Source organism: Chionomys nivalis, chromosome 19, assembly GCF_950005125.1.
Source record: "Chionomys nivalis chromosome 19, mChiNiv1.1, whole genome shotgun sequence".
NCBI classification, from domain to species: Eukaryota; Metazoa; Chordata; class Mammalia; order Rodentia; family Cricetidae; genus Chionomys; species Chionomys nivalis.
Window position 1 is genome coordinate 55562081 of NC_080104.1, and position 27671 is coordinate 55589751.

The 27671-nt window shown below is 52.0% G+C and overlaps 6 protein-coding genes across 18 annotated transcripts in view; 2 read left to right on the forward strand and 4 right to left on the reverse strand.

Moving 5' to 3' along the window:
* The window catches only part of Tspear (thrombospondin type laminin G domain and EAR repeats), a 143499-nt gene that overhangs the window by 49950 nt on the left and 65878 nt on the right, over positions 1–27671 (forward strand). The gene's annotated exons all lie outside the window — the stretch shown is intronic.
* On the reverse strand, positions 4681–5676 carry LOC130862119 (keratin-associated protein 10-4-like). 11 transcript variants are annotated; one of them, XM_057751541.1, is made up of 4 exons: positions 5576–5676; positions 5260–5440; positions 5109–5208; positions 4681–5015 (listed from the first exon to the last, which is right to left on the reverse strand). In XM_057751541.1, the coding sequence occupies exons 1-4, from the start codon at positions 5674–5676 to the stop codon at positions 4681–4683; spliced, it is 717 nt and encodes a 238-aa protein (XP_057607524.1). The 11 variants fall into 11 exon arrangements, with proteins under 11 accessions (XP_057607524.1, XP_057607523.1, XP_057607515.1 ...); XM_057751540.1 differs by having other exon boundaries at positions 4681–4770; positions 4862–4864; positions 4909–5438; positions 5574–5676; XM_057751532.1 differs by adding an exon at positions 5520–5524 and having other exon boundaries at positions 4681–5439; positions 5580–5676.
* Positions 11727–12506, reverse strand: LOC130862124 (keratin-associated protein 10-9-like). 3 transcript variants are annotated; one of them, XM_057751559.1, is made up of 2 exons: positions 12401–12506; positions 11727–12325 (listed from the first exon to the last, which is right to left on the reverse strand). In XM_057751559.1, the coding sequence occupies exons 1-2, from the start codon at positions 12504–12506 to the stop codon at positions 11727–11729; spliced, it is 705 nt and encodes a 234-aa protein (XP_057607542.1). The 3 variants fall into 3 exon arrangements, with proteins under 3 accessions (XP_057607542.1, XP_057607541.1, XP_057607540.1); XM_057751558.1 differs by having other exon boundaries at positions 12386–12506; XM_057751557.1 differs by having other exon boundaries at positions 11727–12506.
* LOC130862125 (keratin-associated protein 10-8-like) lies at positions 16712–17683 on the reverse strand. The gene is made up of 3 exons (XM_057751560.1): positions 17342–17683; positions 17156–17266; positions 16712–17059 (listed from the first exon to the last, which is right to left on the reverse strand). Exons 1-3 carry the CDS (start codon positions 17681–17683, stop codon positions 16712–16714), a joined length of 801 nt encoding a protein of 266 aa, XP_057607543.1.
* On the reverse strand, positions 21796–22494 carry LOC130862128 (keratin-associated protein 10-1-like). The gene has a single exon (XM_057751562.1). It carries the CDS (start codon positions 22492–22494, stop codon positions 21796–21798), a length of 699 nt encoding a protein of 232 aa, XP_057607545.1.
* On the forward strand, positions 25834–26691 carry LOC130861968 (keratin-associated protein 10-4-like). Its single transcript, XM_057751340.1, has 2 exons — positions 25834–25930; positions 26000–26691. The coding sequence occupies exons 1-2, from the start codon at positions 25834–25836 to the stop codon at positions 26689–26691; spliced, it is 789 nt and encodes a 262-aa protein (XP_057607323.1).

Below are 27671 nucleotides of genomic sequence, written 5' to 3' on the forward strand. Positions count from 1 at the left end.
AAGGTTTATTTATTTGGGGACCAGACTCACAGGAGGGTAGTGATTAGCGATATGCATTTCCCTGTGTGCACTGGAAGCTGGGAACAGAATCCAGCAGAAAAAGGGAAGCACAGGCTTTTCATCTACGCTTATAGTACCTCCAACCATACCAAATGGGCTGGTATCTAAAAGGCTATTGGCTGAAGGAGTCCAGTGTGGACTCTTCCAGATAGCAGAGGTCCTGACTCACAGGTTGTTCTGTGACTTCAATGAGTCATGTCTGCCCTCTCCTGTAGATCAATGTCTGAGAACATGGTAGAACTGGGCACCCAATAACTGTGCAGAGATGGCTGGCCTTCCTTCTACGGGGTGACTGGGCATTCCCTCAGGTTGCTGGGAGCAGCAGGGGTGGGGGACTGTACCCGCAACATTTTCTTTTTGAGACAGTAGCTCCCGTAGCCCAGGCTGGCCTCACTATATAGCCAAGTTTTGCCACAAACTCCTGATCCTTTTGCCTCCACATTCCAGAAGTGTGTCACCACCTTGGGTTTGTGACTGGATTGCTCTTCTGGTGACCCCACATCTTTCTAGGTCCTTGTACCACTTCTGTGGCCAGGCCCCATCTCTACAGCAACATGAGACTGTCCTCACCTCCGGTCTCACAGCTTCAGGAAGCTTCTCATCTTACAGGCTGGGTGTTCCCGTCCATTCCCAACTGCCATCCCTAATCCCTGATTCTGGCTCATGCCTTCCCCACCTGGGTTTCCAGCTGTCAAGATCTGCATCTCAGCAGCAACCTCCCGCATGCGCACTTCATGTCAGCTGCATGGCACCCTCCATCCGTCATGCACCCTGTTGGCAAGACCTCCACCTACAGACCTCTAGGTGTCTTCCCTCTCCCTCATACCTTTCCCTTTCTCCCTGCCCATCCTTATTCTCCAGGATGAAAACCTGCTCTTGGTCCACGACCCCCTGTGTCTACCTGTTTCTCTTTCTAGAGTCTGAAAACTAGAAAATGAAAAATTGCAGAAATAAACAATGAAGGCTTTTAATATTATTTTGATTATGGCACATTGTTGTAGCTGTTCACGTGTTGAACTCCACAACGCTGTTTGGGGAGGTGGACCAAACATTAGGTAGCTGGCCTTATTGGGGGAAGTAGGCCATTGGGGGTTGGCCTTTCTAGGTTCTTCCCGCCCCTCCTCCTTTCTGTTTCCTGTCAACCATGAGGGGAGCGGTCTAGGCTCCATGCTTGGGTTGTATGGTGTTCTGTCTTGTCGCAAACTCAGAATATCTCAGGGCGAGAGCTGGACCTTTTAAAGCCATGAGTCAAGAGTCCTTAGCCCTCAGCAATCTATGCTGGGTATTTGTCTCAGCAACGAGCAGTACCATTGGCTGCATCACACACTCCATCTACCATGCACCCTGTTGGCCTGTGTGTCTGCTGTCCTTTTCTGGAAGGCCCTGGTCTTCATACTCCACACATGGCCTCATGTCATCTCATCAAGCACGAGCTTCCGAGGTGAACCGACTGGTTGGCTCCTCTACAGCTGTGTGATGGACAGCCCACACACATTGATCCCCTCTGCTGCAGACGGATATTTGAGTAATTTCCTGTCATCTGCTAGAGGCTGAGTGGATACTGTTCTAAATGGACGGATGTTCTCGTTTCCCGCAGCATGATGCCTGGGGCTGGGATGGCAGAGTTCCAGGCTCACCCTGTCATTAACAACTCTGGAAGGAAAGAACCTCATAGCAGACAGGGGACACTTCCCGACTGGCACTCCAAGAGTCACTAGACAGGGGAGGCCCTGCGTTTTGGATGTCAGCCTGCAGAGGTGGGAGTAGCAATCAGAGGTCACAGAGAGTCCCCTCTTGTCCTGCTTCTGTACCAGCCCCATGGCCATCAGAACACCAAAGAGGGACAGACATATATTGGGGGTGTCCCCCAGTGAAGTTGAGCCTTACCTGTTGGCCACTCAACACCCACAGCAGGATGTATCTATCATGGCCTTTTTGGGACCTCTTATCTATGGCCACATGAATTCGCTCCCAGGAAAGTGGAGAGGCTGTGTTATTTGGTGTCTGGTGCTGGGATGTCCCTGGTGGTTATTTCAGGTGGTCTTCTGAGTGAGGGAAGGGAGGTGGCTCCCTGAACACAGGTGGCCTGTGGGTGAGATCCTGGGACTGGTGGCACAGCTGGTGGGGATGGTGAGTCCTGGGGACACAGTCCATCACAGTGGGGATGGTGTAGTCCTGGGGACACAGTCCATCACAGTGGGGATGGTGTAGTCCTGGGGACACAGTCCATCACAGTGGGGATGGTGTAGTCCTGGGGACACAGTCCATCACAGTGGGGATGGTGTAGTCCTGGGGACACAGTCCATCACAGTGGGGATGGTGTAGTCCTGGGGACACAGTCCATCACAGTGGGGATGGTGTAGTCCTGGGGACACAGTCCATCACAGTGGGGATGGTGTAGTCCTGGGGACACAGTCCATCACAGTGGGGATGGTGTAGTCCTGGGGACACAGTCCATCACAGTGGGGATGGTGTAGTCCTGGGGACACAGTCCATCACAGTGGGGATGGTGTAGTCCTGGGGACACAGTCCATCACAGTGGGGATGGTGTAGTCCTGGGGACACAGTCCATCACAGTGGGGATGGTGTAGTCCTGGGGACACAGTCCATCACAGTGGGGATGGTGTAGTCCTGGGGACACAGTCCATCACAGTGGGGATGGTGTAGTCCTGGGGACACAGTCCATCACAGTGGGGATGGTGTAGTGGCAGGAGCAATAGGCAATTGGTCAGATTCATCTGCAGAGAGAGAGAGAGAGAGAGAGAGAGAGAGAGAGAGAGAGAGAGAGGAATGCAGGGGCTCAGCTTGCTTTCTTCTTTTTATCCAGTCCAGGACCACAGTCCATAGAATGGCGCCACCCATATTTGGGGTGGGTATTCCCACCTCAGTCAACCTAATCTAGAAATAGAAATTTCCCTCACAGTCATGGTGTTTTAGTCACTGTTCTATGCTGTGAAGAGACACCACAGCCAAGGCAACTTATAAAAGAAGGCATTTTACTGGTGGCTTGCTTACTGTTTCAGAGGGCGAGTCCATGACCATCATGATGGGGATGGGGGGTGTGGGGGGCAAGGCAGGCAGACATGGCGCTAGAATAATAGCTGAGAGCTTGTATCTCACTTCCCCAAGATTGGGCCTAACTTTGACCTTCGGAAACCTCAAAGCCTACCTCCAGCAACACACCTCCTCCAACATGGCCACACCTCCTAATCCTTCCCAAACAGTTCCACCCTTTGGTGATGGAGCATTCAAATATATGAGCCTATCTGGAGGCATGTGGCTAGTCCTCTGTGGCCAAGGCTAGAGTGTAGGGATAACTAGAGGAGTAGAGAAGCAGGCTGTGGGGGACAGTACCCCAGATGAGGACAGGGGGTCAGCAGCTGGGCTTCTGGCCCGAGAAGGGGACACCACATACATTGACAGATTGTTTCCAAGGTGATGCTAGATCTTGCCAGCTGGGCAGCATTAGTCCTCACACCCATACCCAGCATCCACTCATGTGGTCCCTGAGCTTGGGCAGGGTGGGATGTTAGGTCTCGCATACTGGACAGTAAAGAAGGACGTAGGTTCCACACTGTGTGGGGCAGCTGCTTGGAAGGGCTGCAGGGAGCGTGTTGGAATCCAGGAGGGCTGGATTGATTGACAGGAGGTTCCCAAAAGAATGCAGGAGGCTGGCATTCTTGAGACCTCTCAGAGTCCGGGCAGGAGCTGGAGCCCTGGTTGAGATGTAAACCCTGGGGAGGCTAGAGCAGCAGAGAAAGCTGGAGGCAGGCTGAGCATTGCTGTAAAGGGCTGCCCCCCAGGAGAGACTGGGGGTGTGGCTTCCTGGTAGGAGGGTCATGCTCAAGGGGACCCCAGTGCTCAAGAGCAGTTGCAGGGCTGGGAAGAACAGGTTTGGCTCAGGGGTTCATGGCTACCAGGTAGTCACTTTCCCCCCACATCCATAGCCTCAGATACTAAGGAGCTACTCTGCGAAGAGCCAGTGTGTATACCCTTGAGCTGGGTCCCACTCGCTGCATGAAGCCGGCCCTTCGTGCCCAGCCACCCCATGCCACACACAAGACACCAGTCAGCAGGAGACAGCGGCAGGTTTAAAGATTTATTTTTTATTTTAAGTATGCGTGCGTGCGTGCATGCATGTGTGTGTGCATATGTGTGTGCATGTGTGCATGTGTGTGTGTAAATGAGCAAAGGTGCCCACAGAAGCCAGAGGAGGGCAACAAATGCCATGCTGTGGAAAAGGAATTACAACTTACAATAGGCAGTTGTAAGTCACCCGTTGTGCACTGGGAACAGGACTCAGGTCCTTTGCAAAAGCATAAGCGTTCTTAATCACTGAACGATCTCCCCAGGCTCAAAGGGCAAGCTGATAAGGACATATGCAGTGAGAGCCCAGGGAAGGCTAGGACCGCTGTAGTGGGGACTAATCACGTGACGTGGGGCCTAAGGAGGCGGTGGGACTCCATCAAGGCGCTTCCACCTTCCACTGGGGAAGGACTCGGGAACCAGCCATGCTCTGGATGGTCTTGGCTAATCTGTGGTCAATCCTAGAGGGTGGGAATGGCTAGAGTAGTGCTGAAGCAGCCTGTGCGTGACAGTACCCCAGATGAGGACTCAGGCTCAGCAGCTGGACTTCTGGCCCGAGGAGAGGCCACAACATGCTTGGCGGGAGCAGACAGGGCGGCAGATCAGGGACATGCTGGAGCAGGGCTTGCAGCAGCTGGGCTGGCAGGAGGAGGCACAGCAGGAGGAGCTGGGCACACAGCAGGCAGGTCTGCACACAGGGCGGCAGAGCAGGGACACGCTGGAGCAGGGCTTGCAGCAGACAGGCTTGCAGCAGACAGGCACACAGCAGGATGGCTGGCAGCATGAGGGCTGGCAGCTAGACTGCTGGCAGCATGAGGAGGATCCAGAGCAGATGGGTGTGCAGCAGACGGGCTTGCAGCAGACAGGCACACAGCAGGAGGATTGACAGCATGAGGGCTGGCAGCTAGACTGCTGGCAGCAAGAGGAGGATCCAGAACAGATGGGGGTACAGCAGATGGGTGTACAACAGACGGGTTCACAACACAAAGGCTCGCAGCACATGGGCTCACAGCAGGACTGCTGGCAGGGAGAGGAGGTACAGCAAGAGGGTTCACAGCTAGACTGGCAGCATGAAGAAGAATCAGCTTCACAGCAGATTGGCACACAACAGACAGGCTTGCAGCAGACAGGCACACAGCAGGAAGATTGGCAGCATGAGGGCTGGCAGCTAGATTGCTGGCAGCATGAGGGTGTGCAGCAGCTGCTGCAGGCAGATTGGCAGCAGGGGCTGGACCCACAGCTCACTGGGGTGCAGATGAGGGTCAAGCAGGGGGCTGGGGCACAGCAGCTGGACTGGCAGCAGCTGGGGACACAGCAGCTGGATACACAGCAGCTGGGGGCACAACAATTGGGGGCACAGCAGCTGGGGACACAGCAGCTGGTCTGGCAGCAGCTGGGGGCACAGCAGCTGGTCTGGCAGCAGCTGGGGGCACAGCAGCTAGGCTCACAGCAGCTCTCTGGGCAGTCGTCCACCTGCCAGGAGGAGTTGGTGCAAGCGTCGGAGCAGACGGACATGGTGGAGGCGGCCATGGTGGGGCTGACTGGGAGCTGGGAGTGTATGAGTGTGTTGAGTGAGTGTGTGTGAGTGGTGAGTGTGTGTGAGGTGCTCTGGGCTCTGGGCTTTTATTCTCCAGGTGTGTTTTGCTGCAGGAGGCTCTGCACCCTTCCCCTTCCTTGTTGTTCAGTCTGAAGGGTGCTCAGTCATAATCTCCTGTTGGGTTGATTGCCCTAAGAATAGACCACACTGGAGGAAAAGCGTGGCCTTCCTGGGCTGATCCTGTGCCCTCTACCTGTGGCTACCTGCCAGGGTGCTGGTGATGGCATTGAGCACCAAGACTATTGCTTCTCCAGCCTGGTCCTCAGAGCGTGGTTCAGCCTGCCTGTGACTGGGAGAGAGGTGATGGGCCCATCACAGGGTTGTCTCTCCTGCATCTGAGACCAGCACTGTGGCCAGACCATCCGACCCACAGCCTCAGCATCCCAGTGCCCTCCATATCGTCAGCTGCCTGGGCTCAGAGGGCACTCACTGGGAGCCTCAGGTTCTCATGTCTCAGAATGCATATACAGTAACAGGGGGACAGAGCTCAGCAGTTCACAGGCCTGGCTGTGCCGAGTGGGGCTTCTATGCCACAGAGTGTGGGTTTTCTGGCTCATATACCTGGTGCAGCCTCTCACACAAGCTCTGTCCCATCCCATGAACTTGTACACACAGCTTCACATGTGACAGATCTTATGGGCATCCAGGCCCAGAGATGTGGATGACAGCAATAGCTCCCGGAGCCCTCTGGATCTCTGACAGTGATCCGCAGCTTCACCTGGTCTCACCTGAGAACTCCCAGCCTCTCCTTTAACCTAGGTGGGTTTTTTCCTTTTCCTTTTTTTTTTGTTGTTTTTTAAATATATCAATATTTTACTTTCATTAATGAAGGTGTTAGATCCACTGGAACTGGAGTTACAGACAGTATGAGTTGCCATGTGGATGCTGGGATCAAACCCAGGTCCTCCGGAAGAGCAGTCAGTGCTCTTAACCTCTGAGCCACCTCTCCAGCTCCTTCACCTAGTTTTGAAGGACTCTGCATGGACCTTTCAAACCTCACTCCACCCCATTCCCCAGCCTCACCCTCAGCCTCTCTCTAGAGGTCAGAGACCAGGTACCGTCTTTTGGACAGACAGCTAAAGACAACAACAGCAGAGGGCAGGGCTAGAAACACATTTGTGAAAATCAGAGCCATTACTGAGTGGCAGAGGCAGGAGGATCTCTGTGAGTCTGAGGCCTCCCTAGTCTGCAGAGTAAGTTCCAGGACAGCTAGAGCTACACAAAGGAACCCTGTCTGGAAACACCAAAAATAAATAAATAAAATAAATCAGAGCCATCGGGCTTCCAAACCTGGCCTCAGGGAGCCCGTGGAGGTGTCCTGGCTGGTGTCTCATTGGAGCTGCCAAACGTCATATTTCTGTATTTATCCTGTCACGGCTATGTTGAGGCTTTGGTCATTATACTTTTCTCTCTTTGGTCCATTTTTTTTTTTTAGAAATATTTCAGTTTATTTAAATTGTTAAGTAGAGTATGAAACCGAATTTGTAACTAGTACCAGAGAATGGACTGAACTGTTGGTGTTTGATGAGAACAGCTTCTACACAGGATCCCAGGAGACTTACAGAAAGGGGACAAAGCCCTAATAGTAAGCAAATAAAACTCAGGTTTCAAACAGATTATACAAAAATTTCTTTGGTCCATTTTGAGTTTGTCTTCGATGTGGCACGAGAGTGTAATGTCATCTTCCACGTGCGACCGCTTGACCGTCCCAGGATGAGTTGTGAAAGAGAGCACTCTTGTCTCCTGCTTGTCCTGGTGCCGTTGTGAGGAAGCAGGTGGTTCGGTGTAGTCTGCTGACCTACACACCCATCATTGCACCGGCAGCACCATTTTGACCCCAAGGGCCTTACTGTTGGTCATTGTGGTTTTTCTTGCCAAATGGCTTCGTCTATAACCTCCAGCGCGGTATGGTGTTGACGTGGCGGGAACGGACATTCTTACCGCATCCCTGCCTGGAAAGGGCTAGGGATGGGGCTTCATGGGTGTCCTGCCTTGCAGTGTGGAGTTCTGTTAGATTTGATCTTTACTATGAAAGGGTGTTGGCTTTCCCTGAGCATCTTTTTGCATCATTGAGATGGCTGTGCAATCCCTCAGTCCCCTGCAACACACTGCTCTGTTGAGTTTCTCGGTTGAGTTGGCTTTGTCTTTCTGGCACTCAGCTGTGCCACACAAGACTTTTCTCTGCTGCTGGGGTTGGTTTGATTATGTTTTGTGGACCGGGAGTGGTGGTGGAAGAGGTCATAATTCTTTTCTTAGTTTACGGTCACTCATCTCTGAAGCCGTCGGCCCTGGGCTCTTTGTTCAGATGGTTTTTAATTAGTGACCATCTCAGGTCACATCCCCTGGCCCTGGCCAGTTCATACATTTTAGATCCCAAGACACAGACACATGAAAATGAGAGGAGGGAGGGAGGAGACCCCTAAAATCGGTAACCACAGAGATTTGAGCAGCAAGCAGACTGCACATGCTGGAGAATCAGAATTGGTAAGAAATGGTGAGAGACATGAAACACCAATAGAGATCAATCTATAAGAATGCATGGTTGTCACCCTATAGACCTCAAGATAGATGAAGCTGAACGGGAAAGAATTCAACAGCTCCGGTACACAGACAGCAGCTGGCAATGCCAGCCGGCTATTGTTAGTATTTTTTCAAAGAAGAATAAAAGGAGAGGCAGGTAAAAGACAAGCATGGCACAGAGGGCTCAGAGAGTGAGGTGCGCAGCCACACAGAACATACCAAGCAGCAGTGGCTCCTGCCACCCTGCAGGTCAGCTCACGCCTCAGGCCAAACAAAGTCTCAATGAAACTTGAAATAGCTGAGATCATGTGAGGCACCATCTCTGACCAGACAGGAAGAAATAGAAATCAAAACAGAACTGGAGAGTTCACCCATACATAGAAACAGAACACAGACTTGAACAGCGAAGGAGTAAGGGGGGAAGCTGGAAGGTACGAGAGGCGGATGAAAACAAAAACAGAACAAACCCAAGCTGGGATGCAGCCAAAACAGCGCAAGAGGGAAACTCAGAGTCATGAAGGAAGAGCCCAGACCAGTCATCCAAACTCACACCTCAGGGAACCAGGAAGAGGAAGTACAATCGAAACCCACAGGAAGTACAGGTGAGAGCCGGGACACTGAGACAGAAGACAGCAGTGGGAAATGTGGCGACGGAGAAAACACTGGCCAATGTTTAAACCGACTGAAGGCTAAGGAGTTTGAAAGAAGTGAAACCACCCATGGAAACAGGGTCATGGCTGCAGTTTATGTCAACAAGATGGACCGGCAGAGAACCCTGAACCGTGGCTGGTGACAAACGAGAGAACTTGGGTGTCAGGGGCAGACTCATGGAGTCTGGAGACCAGATGCAGACAGATGTTACAGACGGACCTCATTTCTCCCTGTGGCTTTGAATGCTGTTTTCAGTCCCTTCTGTCATGAAAAAAAAAAAAAAACACAAACAATTATTGAAGAGCAGGTCTTTGAGCCATGGACTCTCTTAACTATGCAGACAGATCGTAATTTCTCCTTCCTCTTTTTCTTTTTCTTTTGTGTAATCGAGGGTTGAGCCTAGGCTCCTGCATGTACCCCGGAAGCATTCCATTATAGGGCCAAGGCAGTTTCTTTATTCATTAACCAATAAAAGCTACACATAGACAGAAGGACCTCCTACATCAGTTGGTAATTTGTGGGGACTTGTTTTGTAGCTCTGATCTGGTCTGTTCCAGAGAAAGTTCCATGTGCCGAAGAAAAGAATGTGTCTGGGGCAGCTGTTGGAACACCCTGTGCCCTGTAGATGTCCGCCAGCACACACATCCTTTCCTCTGCTGTGCTGTTAGCTCTGGCATCCGTTGGCTTTTGCTTGCTCCACCCACTGCCAGGGATGCCTGTTGCATGGCACAGTATCATTTTATCAGGTTCTATCTCACTTCTGGTCAAATGAAGCTTGCTTTGTGAAGTTGGACAACCATCATTGGGTGCATATAGGTTAACAATCTTGTCTTCTTGATGAATTGACCCCTTGGTCATTATGCAGTTACATGTTGTCTCTTCTTTCTGCTCATATTAATCCTATTTTGACAGAAATAGGCATAGGCACTCCTGCAGGTTTTCAAGTTCCATTTGCCCAAAAAGAAACTTTCATTTCTTCCTTTCACGCTCTCTGCCTACGTATCTTTCTGATGCTGTGAATTTCTTGTAGGCAGTTTGCTGTTGGAACTCGTTTTTTCAATCCATTCAGCTGATCTGTCTTTTAATTAACACATTAAGACTGTTCACATTCAGAGTTCTTGATGAAGGTGTGGGCTTGCGTCTGCCATTTTGCTGCTTTTCTTCTAGTGGTTTTGTGTTCTTTGTTTCTTTTCTTCCTCTCTTATTCATCTTTGTCTTTTAATGGTTTGCTGAATTGATAGTATTTTTCTCCTGTGTTCTGGGGGAATTTAGACTTTCATATGCAACCCTGATGGTAGCTGTCTTCCTGTCATTTCAGGTATAAGACTCTCTTGATCTCTCTTTGAAAGGTTGTTTTATCTTAGCGATGAAATTCCTTCATTTTTGTTTATTGGGGAAGGTCTTTGCTTCTTCTTCGATTCTGGGCTAGTAATCTTGATTGGCAGTTATTTCCTTCTAGGACTTCAATAAACCCTTCCACACTCTCTGGGCTGCCAAACTTTGCTCAGGAGTCTGCAGTTGATCTGGGGTGGGGGGTGGTTACTGGCAAATGAGACTTGGTGCTTCTCTCTTGCAGATTCTAAAGCTTTTTGTCCTGCTGTTTGGCAGCCATATATAATATGCTGTAGTAAGGGGTTTTTCCCGTCATGTCCATTTAAGGACCTTCTTCCCTTCCCTGGGTGTATCTTTCCTAAGATTTTTCCAGATGATATTATTGTGGTTTTTGTTTGTTTGTTTGTTTTGTGCTCTGAACTTTTCTCTCTTCCCCTTCAGGTACCAGTGATGGTGATTCTAAGGATTGATGGTGTCCAAAGATCTCCCATGCTCCTCCATTTCCCCCCTTTATTTCTGTCTGAATGTGATATTTTGAAAGACCCGTCTTCAAGCTCTGATGTACTTTGTTCTGTTTGATCAAATCTGACTGGGATCCTCGGCCCCTGAGCTGTGGGTTGTGGCTGGGGCTGATGAATTCCCTTCAGCTGAGCTCCTACAGTTGATACCGTGTTCCTCGACTGTGCACCTTGCAGGAGGCTGTGGTCAGCCTGTGACGTGACCAAGGAATCTTGAGCCCCTACCTCTGCCTTGTAGGTGACAGGGACTATGCTGGCACCTAGATGAGGTGTGGGTTCCACAGAGTGGCTGCTGCCCTCAGTCCTGGAATTCTTATAAAGCCACAGTGCTGAGTTTCTCCCAGAACAAGGACCCACTCTCCATTGCCCTCCATAGCATGACTTCCCTTGCCATGCAGCCCTTTCAGTGGGTGTCTCAGAGTCACTCCATGGGCCCCAGAGATGGATTGCGGAGATCTAGACACAGAACAGGAGGAATCCTGCCCCTAGTACCAGAGTGTGGAATAAGGGAGCTGTGGGTCTGTGTAATGACTCCAAACCCCCCAGCTGGAGGTACGGGGGAGAGGGTGGAAGGGGTTCAGGCTCCACGAGGCCCCAGGGTGACAGTCACCACAGAAGCAGCGCGGGTCAGAGGAAGCTTTATTGAAGTGCATGGGTCTACAATGGTACAACTGACCACAGAAGCAGCGCGGGTCAGAGGAAGCTTCATTGAAGTGCATGGGTCTACAATGGTACAACTGACCACAGAAGCAGCGTCGTCCACATAGGCAGGGATGGAAAGGGAGCAACCAGCACTCCTGGTACCTGCTGGAGGAGGAACACAATGGTCCTTCTAAGTGGTTGAGTAATACCCTGGTTTCTCTTCAAATGGTGTAAATCTTTCTTCTGTGCTGTGCCTGCATGGGTGCCAACCACAGACTGGTGGGGAGGTAGCTCCTGTTGCTCGCAGTGGGTCTTGGCTCTCAGCAGCTGGACTTCTGGCCTGAGGAGAGGCCACAGCAGGCCTGGCGGGAGCAGGCAGGGCGGCAGAGCAGGGACACGCTGGAGCAGGGCTTGCCGAAGCTGGGCTGGCAGGAGGAGGCACAGCAGGAGGAGCTGGGCACACAGCAGGCGGGTCTGCACACAGGGCGGCAGAGCAGGGACACGCTGGAGCAGGGCTTGCAGCAGACAGGCTTGCAGCAGACAGGCACACAGCAGGATGGCTGGCAGCATGAGGGCTGGCAGCTAGACTGCTGGCAGCATGAGGAGGATCCAGAGCAGATGGGTGTGCAGCAGACAGGCTTGCAGCACAGGGTCATGCAGCAGGATGGCTGGCAAGGAGAACAGGTGCTGCAAGCTGGCTGGCAGCTAGACTGCTGGCAGCATGAGGATCCCGAACAGATGGGTGTGCAGCAGACAGGCTTGCAGCAAAGGGTCACACAACAAGGTGAGGAGGTACAGCATGAGGGCTGGCAGCTAGACTGTTGGCAGCATGAGGGTGCACAGGAGCTAGCACAGACAGATTGACAGCAGGGGCTGGACCCACAGCTCACTGGGGTGCAGATGAGGGTCAGGCAGGAGGCTGGGGCACAGCAGCTGGGGGCAGAGCAGCTGGACTGGCAGCAGCTAGGTTGGCAGCAGCTGGGCTGGCAGCAGCTGGGGGCACAGCAGCTAGGCTCACAGCAGCTCTCTGGGCAGTCGTCCACCTGCCAGGAGGAGTTGGTGCAAGCATCAGAGCAGACAGACATGGTGGAGACGGCCATGGTAAGGGTTGTGTTGGAAGTTGAGAGAGTTCAAGTGTGCTAGTGTGGGAGTGTGGGAGTGTGTGTGAGGTGCTGAGCCGCTGATCTTTTATCCTCCTCCAGCCTGTTTCCCCAGAGGCAGATGCACCTTTCTTCCTGTTGTGTGCATTGTGGGAAGTTCCTCTTCCTGACCAACCACAGCTTTGGACCTGGGTGGTCTGGGGAGCAGGGCTTGCTGGCAACTCAAGGGCGAGAGAGGGAACTCAATTCAGAGAGTAGCGAGGTTGCAGCAGACTTGCCATCAGCTTCTGTCCAAGTGGAGAGATTTTGAGAAACCTAACCCAGTTGCGCAAAGATCCACCTCTGTCAGTGTGTAAGACGTTAGCCACTGGTGGAGACCTGGTGGCCATACCCATCAGGGCCAGCTGGAGGCACCACCCTGTGCCAATGGTTGCTAGGGAGATAAAAAAGGAAGAGCCAGAGGTGAGTCATTGTAAGATCTCATCAGAGGTCAGAGAGGCTGAGGCAGACAGGTCTCAGTGTTGAGGCCAGCTAGGGCTACCTCATGAGACTCTGCCTCAAAACCTTAACACAAACAAAACAACAACAAAAACAAAACAAAACATCTCCACCACTACCAGCAACAACAAGAAACTCAGCAGAGACCAGTGTGTCTGTGAGCAAGTCATCTCTGGTGTTTATTTCCTGATGTCAAGTACCCAGGTCAGAGAGCTCCAAGTCTGTGCCGAGCTGAGCACATCAGACCTGTTGTCGCAGGGCCACATTGGCTGGCACACTGCCTGCCTCTCTCTGTTGATACTTGACAGTTTTCTTTGATGACTGGGTCATTTGCGCCACTGGGGACATGGCCTGGGATGTGGCTCCATGTGTGTGTGTCTGACAGCGTGTTCCAGAGGAGGCTCTGTCCATGACAGCCTTGCCTGAGATGGTCACCTGGTGTCACGAAGGGTGTTCATGATAAAGACTTTTGCAGCCTGAACTTGGAGGACTCTGCTGGTTTAAGTGAGGGTTGGGAACAGGACAGTCCCTGTCCTTGGTCAAATTTTGCCTTTCGGAAGGAGACTTAGAATTTGCTACAGGGACTTCTTGGGAAGTCAGCATGCAGTTCTGTTCAGGGACATTGTCATTTTATGACATTATAGTCCTGAGTGGCAGGGAGCACTGAGCATGCTGGGGGGCTGAAAACCAAAATCACAGCAGTGAGTTCTCGGTGGTTCTCCATGCTAGAATGATAGGGGGGCTGGACGTATCGGTCTCTGCCAGAAGTCTGTGTCGAGGGCAGGTGGCTGCCTCTTGCCGGTTGTCCTCAGCTTTTCCGAGGTGGGGACCTGTGACAGGGAGGTGGTGCAGGGGCTGTAAAACTTGCTGTGGAATTTGTGCATTCTGACTAAGCTGGGGGTGGGAGGTTCCAAGGAGTCACTTATTCCACAGTAGCACTTGGGGAAAAGTTCCCAAGCATTTCTCTGGGAAATACACTAGAAGGTGACATTATTCATTTCTTCACAAATTGCTGATGTGTGTGTCCCCAGATGAGACATATGGCTTCACACACCTGCCTTTTATTTCAGGAGCACAGGTGCTTAGCCCTGGTTCTCTCTGTGGGACACATGCTGTGTGGCTCCCATGGGTGACACGGGTCATGAGTGTGAGGTCCAGACAAGCTGTGTCTTGGTGTCCTCCTCTCTTGTCTATTTCTATAGAGTAGATTTTCCAAAGTCATTGGATTGTGGGGAAAGGAGAGTCTGAGGTGACAAAAGACCCATGTGTCCCAAGACCATGACCCTAAGATGATGTCATCCAAGTCCAGCTCCCGAGGCCATGCTACCAACACCTACATCTTCATACTGAGTTCATACTCAAGTATCTGACTTTATCAGATATTTTATTCCAGCCTATACAGTGAGCTCGGCCATTCTGTGCCTTTATTCACTTGTCCCTGATGCCCAGGGAATGATGCTTTGGTCCTTCACGCATCTGCAGATGCCCATGTGGCTACAGGGAAGGAGTCTGTACAGCCAGGTTCTACAGCTTTCCATGTCTCTGGGCTCTCAGCCAAGACTCTCTCTACCAGCTGGTTCAGAGACTCTCATCCCAGACAAGCCAGGCTTGCTACCAGCCTTGATGTGCCAATTATACAAGTATTGGTGAACAGCAGAGAAAGGGGATTTTTTTTCTATTAAGTGCAGCCACATGGGGAAGAGGAAGAGAGGTCCCATGAAAACGCCACCCCAAAGTCCATCTTTGGTATTCTGACACTAGAGTAAAGTTTAAGTAGAGGGTAGGAAGTATGTACAACCATCGGTCTGGGTCAAAGTGTTGTTCTGCCTGTCATCATCTGGACTTCAGTGGTTCCTGCAAGGTATCCCACAAGACAAACTCCCCCTCTGGCTGGGAACAAGCTCAACCTTTTCCTTCTTACAGACCCAGGAAATTCTAATTTCTTGGAGCCAGTTGTCTCAAAAGTCTTCAGGGCACAAGTGTGCCACTTTAGGCTACATTCAGTCCTGCCAAGCAACTACACACTCTTCCATTGTCTCGTGAACATCACCCGGTCACTGAGAGGCCACATCCCAGTGTCTCTGGGTCACAGCCATGTTGCTGCTCCAAGTATGTGAGTTCTGTTGACCATGAACACTGGGATAAGAGCCCGCAACCTTCTTAGGGTCTACCAGATTCTGTCCATGGGTAGGGGGGTAAGGGCATCTCCAGACCCTACAGCATGAACCTGACAGGGGCTAAGGCCACGGCTGGGGTATGGCCACTGGGCCAGTGAGTCTGGAGCTGTGACTGATAGATGCTGGCATCTCCTGGCTCAGAAGGGTCACCCATGCCCTCCAGCCTGTTCAAAGCTGAGCCTTCTCTGCTCTCTCCTGCTCTGGTCTCCTCAGGTTGTCCTAGCATCCTGGCACAAAACACAGTGCAGTGTCAGGGGAGGCAGCCCTGTGCAGGAGAAAGCTGGCAGCCAGGGTGGGCAGCCAGGCTGCACGGAGACACCTGTTGGGGCACCAGGGCTATTAAGCCTCTTTGGAAACATCATCACAGGCATGCTCACCTCTCAGCATGGTTAAGGTGACAGCCAGGACCAATTTTGACAGGTGTGTGCATCTTGGTGCGGTGTTGTCACGCTGATGGAGCTGTTTAGGGAAGGTGGTCGTACCCCAGGCCTGGGAAAGACAGGAGTCAGGGTACCCGACCTGAGTCCGCACATCCTGCTCCACTCTTGCCAGGGTGCAGATCTGCTCCAAGGACCAGGGAAAGCAGGCTTGTCATAGCAGGAGCCTTGGTGACAAGGGTGTTTCACACAGCTGGTGGCAACCGGAGAAAGGACCTATGGATGCAAAGGGCCTCAGCAGCTCTGCCCTGTGTCCGGCATCCACAGAAAGCCTGGTGCAGACCATTTTGCCCAGATGGACAGCATAGGATGGCCCCAGACCAGGCTGCATCTGTAGGTGGCCAGTCCTGGGGAGTCCTGCACTCATGGATTTTTGCTTGAATCTGCCTAGAAAGAGGCCCTGAGATTTAGAAGAGAGGCCACAGGCCTTCATGACCACTGGGCAGGGTCACTCCATTCCTGATATGCCTGTGGTTAAGGGAGACCATACTCCATGGAGGTTGCGTACCCTCACAGCGTAAGGGATGTGATGGCCGCTCCCTGAACCCTTCTTGACTAGAACACTGAAGTAGACTTTGGGGTGTCTGAGAGGACATATTGAGAGCAGATTCCCCAAGGTGAACATACCCTGACTGTGTGCAGTGCTATTCCATGGACTAGAGCAGGGAGGATGGAGGGGAGAAGGAAAGAATAAAACACAAACGTCTCTCTCTGCTTCCTGAACACTGTGAAGAGAGCTGCTTCATTTTCACTTTCCCCAAGTGATGGATTAAAGCCCTGAGTGAGACCCTTCCTACCTCCCTGTTGTCTGTGTTGGATATTTCATCCCAAACATACAAAAAATAACAATCCAGAAGGCTGTTGGGTGGCCATGGCTTTATTGGTGGTGTGTGCTGCTGATAGCAGGGCAGGTGACCCAGAGCAACACGAGGACAGGGAAGAGTAACAGTGACTCAGAGACTCCTGGAAGGTAGGAGAGGTCAGGTCAGCATGGGGGACACGTGGTGTTCCTCTTCTGGGACAGGAGGAGACTGGAGAGGACAAGGGGAGCTACAGGGAGGGATCGGAGTCAGCTGGCACCAGAACAGGCCCATCAGCAGCTGGACTTCTGGCCCGAGGAGAGGCCACAACATGCTTGGCGGGAGCAGACAGGTCTGCAGAGCAGGGACATGCTGGAGCAGGGCTTGCAGCAGCTGGGCTGGCAGGAGGAGGCACAGCAGGAGGAGCTGGGCACACAGCAGGCGGGTCTGCACACAGGGCGGCAGAGCAGGGACACGCTGGAGCAGGGCTTGCAGCAGACAGGCTTGCAGCAGACAGGCACACAGCAGGATGGCTGGCAGCATGAGGGCTGGCAGCTAGACTGCTGGCAGCATGAGGAGGATCCAGAGCAGATGGGTGTGCAGCAGACAGGCTTGCAGCACAGGGTCACACAACAAGGTGAGGAGGTGCAGCATGAGGGCTGGCAGCTAGACTGCTGGCAGCAGGAGGAAGACCCAGAACAGATGGGTGTGCAGCAGACAGGCACACAGCAGGATGGCTGGCAGCATGAGGGCTGGCAGCTAGACTGCTGGCAGCATGAGGAGGATCCAGAGCAGATGGGTGTGCAGCAGACAGGCTTGCAGCACAGGGTCACACAGCAAGATGGCTGGCAGCAAGAGGAAAGTCCACAGCAGATAGGTGTACAACATACAGGTGTGCAGGAGAGAGGACCACAGCAGGATGGCTGGCAGGGAGAGGAAGTGCAGCAAGTTGGCTGGCAGCTAGACTGCTGGCAGCATGAGGGTGTGCAGCCGCTGGTACAGGCAGATTGGCAGCAGGGACTGGACACACAGCTCACTGGGGTGCAGAGGAGACAAGGGGTTGGGGCACAGCAGCCGGGGGCACAGCAGCCGGGGGCACAGCATGGGGGCTCACAGTAGCTCTCCTGGCAATTGTCCACCGGCCAGGAGGTGCCTGGACAGGTGCTGGGCGAGCAGACCCGGCTGCCGCAGCTCAGATTGCTAGAGCAGACAGATGTGGTGGACGCAGCAATCACGCAGGTCCTCGTGCAGCAGGTGCTGGCCATGGTCTCTGTGTGAGTGTGAGTGAGTGTGTTTGTGTGAGGTGCCTGCCCGGGGGTTTTTATGTGCCTCCCATGGATGTCTCCTCATGAGTGTGGGTACTTCTCCTTTCCTTGTTGTTCACCTTGTCTGCAGACAACACAGCCAGTTTAGGGCTGGGAGCATGGGTCACAGCTGAGCCAAGGCACATCCTTGTTCTGAGTGACCATGTGACACTGCGGCTGGGTGGAGCTGGGGTCTGTGATTCCTTCTGCTGTCTCCCACTTTATCTTCAGGAACACAAGCTCCAGCAGGCCCAGTGTCCGCTGTCCCCACGCTACAGACCCCTCTGTTGCTGCAGGCGGTGACCACCCTCTCCTCCATCCCACAGACCCAGGGTCCCTCTCCTCCATCCCACAGACCCAGGGTTTCTCTCCTCCATCCCACAGACCCAGGGTCCCTCTCCTCCATCCCACAGACCCAGGGTCCCTCTCCTCCATCCCACAGACCCAGGGTCCCTCATCTCCTCCACGCCACACTCTTTGTTGTACAATTCCTTATTAGAATAACATGCTCATTTCCTTCTGTGGAGAACAGCATTCTCTCTCACCGTCACCTCCTGGGAGGTCAACATTGGGTGTCTTCCTTTTTGACTTTAGTTGTGTTTTCTATTTCACTGGCCTATCTGTCTACTTTTCTGCTAACACCAAGCTGCTTTTGGCACTTGTACCTGTTAAACAATTTAAATAAGTCAGGGTGACACCTCCAGCATTGATCTTTATATTCAGGTTTGCTTTAAAAATTCAAGGTCTCTCAAGCTGGGAGGGAGAGGCAGGTGAATCTCTGAGTTTGAGCTAGCCTGGTCTACAAAGTGAGTTCTAGGACAGCCAGGGCTACACAGAGAAACCCTGTCTCAAATAAATAAATTAAATTAAGGTCATGTTCTTTTGTGCTTCCTTGTGAATTGTGAGACTTGTTTTCCTATATCTTTAGAGAGGCTGTTGGAATTTTGATGAGCAGTGCATTGACTCTATAGATTGCTTTGGTAACATGACTATTTTCATGTTACTGACTCTCTGCTCTGTGACACTGGGAAGTCCTCCCTTCCACCAGCGCTCTTCCTCCTTTCTGCCCTTTAGTTCCTTGGTTTATTTATTCATAGTGTTCTGTTTTCTGAGACAGCTGTAAACAGGGTTCTGAGTCTTGCTGTTTTCCTCAGTCTGTTCATCACTGGAATATAGAAAAGACACTGTGTTTTGTGCGGTGATCTTATATTTAGCTGTTCTGCTAGAAGCATTATCAGATTTAAGCATGTCTGGTGGAGCCATTGGGGCTTTTACATATGAAAATAAGGATGTTTTGACTTTTTCTCTCCTACTTGTATCCCATTTATTTCTTTGTCTTGTCTTATTTGCTGTGGCTATGAAATCAGGCAATGTGTATGTATTCAGGGGGACATAGTAAATAAACCACTCGAAATGACTGCTCTTATTGGGGCGGGGGAGGTAGTTAATGTGAATGAATAAGAGAGAGAACAGCCACAGGCATCTGGAAGAGTCCAGAGCAGTCAAGTGGAGGCAATGCTTAACTCACCATCTTACCCTGGAAGTTCGTGAATTGTAATATCATTCAAGTATTTGCATTAAATATTTTTATTATGTATTTTATCACAATTCATCTTTATCATAATTTTTCTCTTCTGGATTTGCCAGTATTTTAATTTGCATTGTCTTTTATAAACAACTGATCAGTTTTATTTATATCTATAGTTCCTTTCTTAATTATCATTTGTTTATTGTTTGTGTGTGTGTGTGTGTGTAGAGGCGAGAGATTGGCAGACGGTGTTTTCCTGGTCACTCTCAGCCTTATTTTTGTTGAAATAGGATCTTTCTCTGAAACCCAAACTCACCGATTCAGACTAGCTGTCCAGAGAGCCTCAGGGACCCTCTGCCTCCCCAGCCCTGGGATTACAAGGCCTACAGCCGTGTCCTGCTGTTTTACAAATATGGGCTCCCAGGTCCTCATATCTGTGAAGACAATACTTCACCAATTTCTGGATCTCCCCAGTTGTCTTCTAATATTTAAATTTTCCCTTTTAAAAGTTCATTTTGGAAGCTCTTGTGGTTTTGTGGGTTGAACTCTCACTTTACTACCTGAGGATTTGATTTTCTTCTGAATCCTACCTCTCCCGCATTAACTGTGTTGAGAAGTGATGCGTCCATGCTTGCTGTTTGGTCCATGATGTACACCCACACTCTCTGCTGGGTCCACTGTCCAACTCCACTTCTGAATCTGCTGGAGGGAATGTCTTTAGATTTCCCAAAAGTGACTGTCTTTTTACTGTTAGGAGTTGGCTTTATTAACTGTGGTTCAGGAGAGTGGTCTTTGCAACATCTTTTTCTTAGTATCTTATTACAGATCAGCAGCAGACAATACGGAACACAATGTAGCAAAGCACACACGGAGCCAGCAGCCTGGCTGACAAGTATCAGCACTTGCTGACCTGCGCAGCTCCCTGGGAGCTACTGTCTCCACACAGGACATGGGTGGGACATATGGACTCACTATGGATGCGTAGGAATGTAATGACCACTAGCCAGCCCTACTGTGTGTTTCAAGTGGAACCAACCATTCTATCGGTCTGTATGCTTTGACCACATGGTGAGCAGCTACCGCGGCTGTGTTGACAACTGCTTGCCATCTTGAGGGTGCCAACTGTCTCTTCTTAGTACATCTATGTCTTCATGTCATGGGTGAGAATGACTACTGAACTGTGTGACTTTTGGCCACCGGGCATCTCCATAAGTGTTTACTGCTACCTCTTTTGTTCATTTAATTGTAAACTCAAATCTTGGGTTCTCTGTCATTACATTCTATTAGTGGCAGTAACTGTCACACTCAGGGCCCAGAGCAGGTTGTCTCGGAGACTTGAGACTATGAGGTTCTTTCTGCTCCCAGAATTCCTGTCCAGGGCATATCTTCCACCTCCACACCCATGCCTCTAAGGTGCTATAGCAAAGAAGAGAAGGGCCTGAGAGCTGGGGCCTGGAGGTGGGAGATTGTTACCAGCAATTTATTTTTCAGATACCACTGTGTGATTCTAACTGCAACAGGCTGGACCAGACCACAGGTCCAGGTTAGAGATGGTATCACCCCCAAGCCCAGAAAAGGAGCTTGGGGTCAAGTCCCAGGAAGCTAGGACTGGGGCTCTCCAGGGGATGTACTCAGCACCCCTAGCAAGGATAGATGGCCCATGCAAAATGTCATCTATCAGGGTGTGCTTTAGACTTGTGACCAGGACTTCTGTGAACTGGTCTTCAAACACCCCTGCCATGCACCAAAGTCCCACAATCCCCTAGGAAAGCATGTATCCAGCCATGCTGAGTTATGAAGACCGCAGGCCAGTGAGACAGCTCAGTAGGAGCTTCCTAGACCCTAGTTCTCTACAAAGAGCAACTCCGAGGATCTCACCAACCAGGGCCGGGAAGTCTGGGGGAGTCAGGGTGACCAAAGTCACACCTAGGGTAGGTGCAATTGTCAAACCTGCCCCGTTGCATCCCTGAACACAGGTTTATCCCTGGGACACACCTAGGAACAGGGAATGCTGGCTCTGACACCAAGGAAGGGGAGGGACTCAGTGCCCTGTGAGCAGCCAGGGCTGAGAACTTGAGCATTCATGCAAGCACAGAGACAGTCTTGGCTAGGTTTGTTAAGCACTTTATTGGAGTATGAGAGGTGCAGCTGAAAGGAGCTGGGGTGGGAGGCTGAGAATCTAGAAGAGCCAAGGTTGGCCTGAACACAGTAGAGGCCCATCACAGACCCAGGGAAGTGGCTGAGGCCCATCTCTGAAGTGACTTCTGCTTTGCTACACAGAGGTCTAGATTGTAGAGATACATATTTCTCACTTTGGCAGGGCCAGTAGGTTTCCTAGGAAAGTCATGGGTAGGATCTGGGGGCTTCTCCCGTAGTGGGGAGGGGCAAGCAAGTGACAGTCAAGGCCTTCCAAGACCCTGGAGAGGCAATGGACACAGTTGCTGGCCACTAGCAGAGAAGCAAGGGGTCAGGAGAGGGAGCTCCCAAGTTCTGGGGTGACAGCAGAGCCCATTTAGCAGCTGGACTTCTGACCTGAGGACAGGACTCAGCAAGAGGGGCATGAGCAGGCAGGGCGGCAGATCAGGGACACACAGGAGGCTGGGCGGCAGCAGCTGGGCTGGCAGGAGGAAGCACAGCAGGAGGAGCTGGGCACACAGCAGGCGGGTCTGCACACAGGGCGGCAGAGCAGGGACACGCTGGAGCAGGGCTTGCAGCAGACAGGCTTGCAGCAGACAGGCACACAGCAGGATGGCTGGCAGCATGAGGGCTGGCAGCTAGACTGCTGGCAGCAGGAGGAGGATCCAGAGCAGATGGGTGTGCAGCAGACAGGCTTGCAGCAGACAGGCACACAGCAGGATGGCTGGCAGCATGAGGGCTGGCAGCTAGACTGCTGGCAGCAGGAGGATCCAGGACAGATGGGTGTGCAGCAGACAGGCTTGCAACAAAGGGTCACACAGGATGGCTGGCAGCATGAGGATGAAGCCCCACAGCAGATAGGCACACAGCAGGATGACTGGCAGCATGAGGGTGTACAGGAAGACTGGCAGCAGGGCACACAGCTCACTGGGGTACAGACAAGAGTCAGGCAGGGGGCTGGGGCACAGCAGCTGGGGACACAGCAGCTGGACTGGCAGCAGCTGGGGACACAGCAGCTAGGCTCACAGCAGCTCTCTGGGCAGTCGTCCACCTGCCAGGAGGAGTTGGTGCAAGCGTCAGAGCAGACGGACATGGTGGAGGCGGCCATGGTGGGGTTGGGTGGAGGAGGGAGAGGAGTGAGTGAGTGAGTGAGTGAGTGAGTGAGTGAGTGAGGTGCTGGGTCGTCAGCTTTTATCCCCATGTGTTGTTGTCAGACTTGGCCTCCCTTCCTTGTTGGATCATTAGGGCATTTGTTTTTCCGGGATGTTGTCAGGCCTGTCTGTCTCCCGCCAGTGGTGGTTCTGGGAGCAGTGGGACAGCTGGGTGAGGCTCTGTGAGCAGTGAGCTTGGGGTGTCATTGGTGGGACTTGTCCCAGCCATCCTATGGCTGCAGAGATGGCTGTGGCCCACTGCCAGGATCCTCATTCCCTCTTAAGAAGTAGATGTGATCAGCCCAGTGCTTCTTCCACAGCCCAGCTCTGGGTGAGGACAGTTGTCACTTCATGACAGTGCTGAGGCCAGACGGTGTGCAATGGCATTTGTAGGGCCACTGAGTTGAGGGTACAGTGACTGGCCTATAACTACCACACCTAGAGTGTCTCCCTATCTCCTGTACCTTTCTGTATTGTCCTGTGCAACTGTCCCCCCTGCCCTGTGCCTGTGTTCATCCTATCTTTGTACTTGGAGATGCAGGATGATGAGCTTGTCCCCTCCATACTCAAGATGGCTAACAGTCCCTGGCTGGGCTCTGTTTCTTACCCCAAGGAGGTTCATGATCTGTTGAAACCCTGGAGCACCGCATGGGCCAGGAACCTGTGCCGCTCTCTGCCTCCCTGCTCAGTGTTCTCCAGACAATCCCTTGTCTGCTCCATCCTCCTCCAAAGCTGCTAACAATTCCTCGCCAGCCCTTCTGCCCACCAGCCACCCAGCCTTGCCACTCAAGCACTGGGATGCATGTCCATAGCAACTGCTCTTAGGTTAGGTCACACATATAGACAGAGCAGTGTAGAAGATGCACCTGGAAGTTAGGCTGTGTGCCATCTGAAACCAGTGCTGGCCAGTGTCCTCGGGAAGCAGCTGCTCCCAGATCCTTCATTTCTAGCTCCCTGTCTTGCTACATGTATGCACACATGCACAGGTTTAGAAGTTGTGTTCCGTGAGTCACTAGCACTGATTTAGAAGATGTTGGTCAGTTGCTGCTGGGGTTCACACAGGGTCAGTTTCCCAGGAGTCTCTGGTCATCAGTGTGCCATACAGGAGCTGGTCTGATGTGCTCTGTCCGAAAGCTCCTTGTGCTACCCACATGGTAAACTCATTGCCGTTGACCTCACACCAGCAGAAGAATCGTGGATCCTCTGTGAAGTGCCCTATAGTACTAATGTCACTGCACCATGGTGGCTCAGCACCATTCAAGGGCATTCCCTAGCAAGAGGACAGCACAACCCCAGAAAAATTGGCACCAAGGAGAACTGATGAGACTTGTTTTTAGGATGAGTCAAAACCAGAAGGCAGAGCCGTATTATTATCTCATCCTATCATCTGGGAGCATGTGCCTTAAGATTCCCTGCTCTGTGTATGTCCATGGATGGCTACAGAAAGATCACAAGTAGAAATGGGGATGTAAATAAATGTCAGAAGGTAAAAATTAAACAGAATCCACAAATTATGAGGGTTGATTGTTTGCCTAGCCTTCAACCATCCACTTATCCATCCATCCAGCTGTCTACCCATCCACCACCAACCCACCCACCTATTTATCATCACCAACTCATCCATCCACTAACACGCTCATCCGTCCACTAACACACTCATCCATCCACTAACATGCTCATCCGTCCACTAACACATTCATCTACCCACTAACACACTCATCTACCCACTAACACACTCATCCATCCACTAACACATTCATCTACCCACTAACACACTCATCTACCCACTAACACACTCATCTACCCACTAACACACTCATCCATCCACTAACACATTCATCTACCCACTAACACACTCATCTACCCACTAACACACTCATCCGTCCACTAACACACTCATCCATCCACTAACACACTCATCCATCCACTAACACACTCATCCATCCACTAACCTACTCATTCACCCACCCACCCACCCATTTATCTATCCACCAACATATCCATCCATCCCTCCCTCCCTCCCTCCCTCCCTCCCTCCCTCCTTCCCTCTGTCAGTCTGTCTGACCATCTGTCCATCCATCTACTCACCCATGTCCCAGCCCAACCATCCATCTACTTGCTCATTCATCGACCCACTCACCACGCATCCATCCATTCATTTATTTACTTATCCATATTCCTGTTCATCCAACATTTATCATCTATCTATCCATCTGTGGATAAATATTGCATATAATATGTATGTGTACACATAAAAATGTCCCCGTGTCTATAGTTTAACAACACAAACTGTACCATACCTGACCCACCACATTTTTTTAAATCTTAATTCAAGAAGTTCTTTTTCTGTGACTTTGCAAAGATTTTCTCATTTAAAGCTCATGAGCATTCTAGATTGGTCCATATGTGCATCCCGTTTGGTGTGATTCAAAATAACACACATTTGCCTCACAGCGTGTTTGTTGGGGATCTGTGACAGCAGAACCTGGTTAGGCAGAGCTGTACCGAAGCACTCCCTCATGGTTCCATTGGGCAGATCCCCTCCCCACTCATGTGGCCACTGAGACATTTAAAACCGAAGGCCTCAGTTTCTCTTTGTGGAGCTTCATCTTTAGGCAGCCCTGTCTATGGACAGGTTGTGCGGTGTGGCTTCTTCTATGCATGGAAAGCTCCCAAGACACCTGCCCCTTTACTGCGGCTGCCGCATGCTAGCCCTGGCTATGGGCATGACCCACCACACGACAAGGCAGGGAACACCCTGCACATGAACACAGGAGTAGGGACATGCAACCCCCAGCCACAATCTGTCACTGTGACTTGGACGGCATCACTCTTGGCTTTGTACACACTCCGTGCTGATCCTCAGAGACTTTCTGCACTGAGAACTGATTCTGAAAACATCCACAGAGTTCCTGTGAGTAGGACCCTCTCGTTGCGCTCCCTAAGCTCAGTCCCTCAGACAAATGAGTCTTCAGGGGAGCCCACAGTTATTTCTGGTGATGTCCAGGGAGTGGAATGTGGGGAGTTTCCCACACAGTCACTTAGCCTCTTAGCAAATATGCATTCTGGCCATCTCGGTGTGTTGCCATGCAAATGGGAAAGACCAGCAGTTTTGTTTATACTGGGGATGTTTACCAGGTGAGTGGCAGCTCACAGCTAAACAAGGAACAGTGTTAATGAGACTGCTGGGTCACCAAACAAGGAAGGCTAGGGCCACGAAGGCGAATAAAAGCTGAAGGCTCAGCACCTCTCACACACACTCACTCACACCTCACCCTCCTCCATCCAACCCCACCATGGCCGCCTCTACCATGTCTGTCTGCTCCGACGCTTGCACCAACTCCTCCTGGCAGGTGGATGACTGCCCAGAGAGCTGCTGTGAGCCTAGCTGCTGTGCCCCCAGCTGCTGCCAGTCCAGCTGCTGCCAACCTAGCTGCTGCCAGTCCAGCTGCTGTGCCCCAGCATCTTGTATTACCCTTGTCTGCACCCCAGTGAGCTGTGTGTCCAACCCCTGCTGCCAATCTGTCTGTGCTAGCTCCTGTGCACCCTCATGCTGCCAGCAGTCTAGCTGCCAGCCCTCATGCTGCCAATCTTTCTGTTGTGTGCCTGTCTGTTGCACACCCATCTGTTCGGGATCCTCGTGCTGCCAGCAGTCTAGCTGCCAGCCAGCTTGCGGCACCTGTTCTCCTTGCCAGCCATCCTGCAGCATGACCCTGTGCTGCAAGCCTGTCTGCTGCACACCCATCTGCTCTGGATCCTCCTCATGCTGCCAGCAGTCTAGCTGCCAGCCCTCATGCTGTCAATCCTCCTGCTGTGTGCCTGTCTGCTGCAAGCCTGTCTGCTGCACACCCATCTGCTCTGGATCCTCCTCATGCTGCCAGCAGTCTAGCTGCCAGCCCTCATGCTGTCAATCCTCCTGCTGTGTGCCTGTCTGCTGCAAGCCTGTCTGCTGCAAGCCCTGCTCCAGCGTGTCCCTGCTCTGCCGCCCTGTGTGCAGACCCGCCTGCTGTGTGCCCAGCTCCTCCTGCTGTGCCTCCTCCTGCCAGCCCAGCTGCTGCAAGCCTTGCTCCAGCATGTCCCTGCTCTGCAGCCCTGCCTGCTCCCGCCAGGCCTGCTGTGGCCTCTCCTCAGGCCAGAAGTCCAGCTGCTGCTGATCTGTCCCCCCACAGAGAGCATTTCCTGTGTCTTCAGTGAGTGCCAAGGAACCAGAGCTCACAGAAGAATACTGCGTGTTCTATGCACCAGGGCAGATCATGGCAGTGGCCTCTTCTCTCTGCCTCTGCCCTTTCTGGGCCAAGCAATCTCTCCTCATTATGACAGTCCCTTTTCTGAATATGCTGGGCCTTCTGAGCAATAAAAACCCTAACTGAACCTGTGTAGATTCTCATGGCCCTCTTTGGTGTCACATGGTTCCTCCCTGGCATCCTCTATCTGCTGTGCTTTGGAGCCTCTCTGTGCTAGTTCAGGGGACAGTTCTCCCTGTCCACCTTGCTATGTAATGGCTCCTCCTCTGTATGGTGCCAATCAAACCTGAATAGGTACTTCCATGTCCCATGCTACCCAGGGCAGCTCAGGTGCCTCCTCCCCAAGTGTTTGCCAAGTGCTACCCCAGCTGGCCTGTGGTCCTGCCACTGTCCCCTTTTCAGTGGTGCCAGTGTATGCTGGCATCTGGAATCAGGTCTGGGCCATTGGCCTTGTGAGCAGACATGTCTTCTAGGCATCGCTTCTAGACATGACTTCTAGACATCGCTTGGCTCTAAATGCAGAGACCTCCAGTGTGTGGTAGGACACAGGCTGATTGGAGAGTAAGCACACTGGGATTGAGCACACTGGGATGGAGCACACTGCGATGGAGCATACGGGCCAGGCACACTGGAAAGTCTGCTATGGCTTTTCTTACCTACAATCTTGTTTCAGATGAGGATGCGTTGGCATGCCGGGATGGTCCTGACTCTGTGCCAGTGACCATCCAGTGAACTCAGCTTGCAGAGGGTGAGAGTGGGAAGCAATGCCCCACGTTGAAGTTCTAGTTCTGGGATAGGCAGATGTCTTGGCAGTAGGTGTCCACGTGCCTGTCACCAGTCACAAGCTCAGTGTGTGGCTCCCAGCTTGGGACCAGATTAAAAATATCTCC

Excerpts from the sequence above, each read along its gene's own strand:
- LOC130861968 (XM_057751340.1), top strand. The coding sequence starts at position 25,834 with ATGGCCGCCTCTACCATGTCTGTCTGCTCCGACGCTTGCACCAACTCC. Across the intron at positions 25,931-25,999 it reads CTGCTGTGAGCCTAGCTGCT|CATCTTGTATTACCCTTGTC; the intron begins GTGCCCCCAGCT and ends GCTGTGCCCCAG.
- LOC130862119 (XM_057751530.1), bottom strand. The coding sequence starts at position 5,676 with ATGGCCGCCTCCACCATGTCCGTCTGCTCCGACGCTTGCACCAACTCC. Across the intron at positions 5,440-5,517 it reads GCTGCCAGACCAGCTGCTGT|TCCAGCTGCTGTGCCCCAGC; the intron begins GTCCCCAGCTGC and ends AGCTGCTGCCAG.
- LOC130862128 (XM_057751562.1), bottom strand. The coding sequence starts at position 22,494 with ATGGCCGCCTCCACCATGTCCGTCTGCTCTGACGCTTGCACCAACTCC.
- LOC130862125 (XM_057751560.1), bottom strand. The coding sequence starts at position 17,683 with ATGGCCAGCACCTGCTGCACGAGGACCTGCGTGATTGCTGCGTCCACC. Across the intron at positions 17,267-17,341 it reads GCACTTCCTCTCCCTGCCAG|CAGCCATCTTGCTGTGTGAC; the intron begins CCATCCTGCTGT and ends TCCTCTTGCTGC. Across the intron at positions 17,060-17,155 it reads GCCAGCCCTCATGCTGCCAG|TCACCTTGTTGTGTGACCCT; the intron begins CCATCCTGCTGT and ends TGCTGCACCTCC.
- LOC130862124 (XM_057751557.1), bottom strand. The coding sequence starts at position 12,506 with ATGGCCGTCTCCACCATGTCTGTCTGCTCTGATGCTTGCACCAACTCC.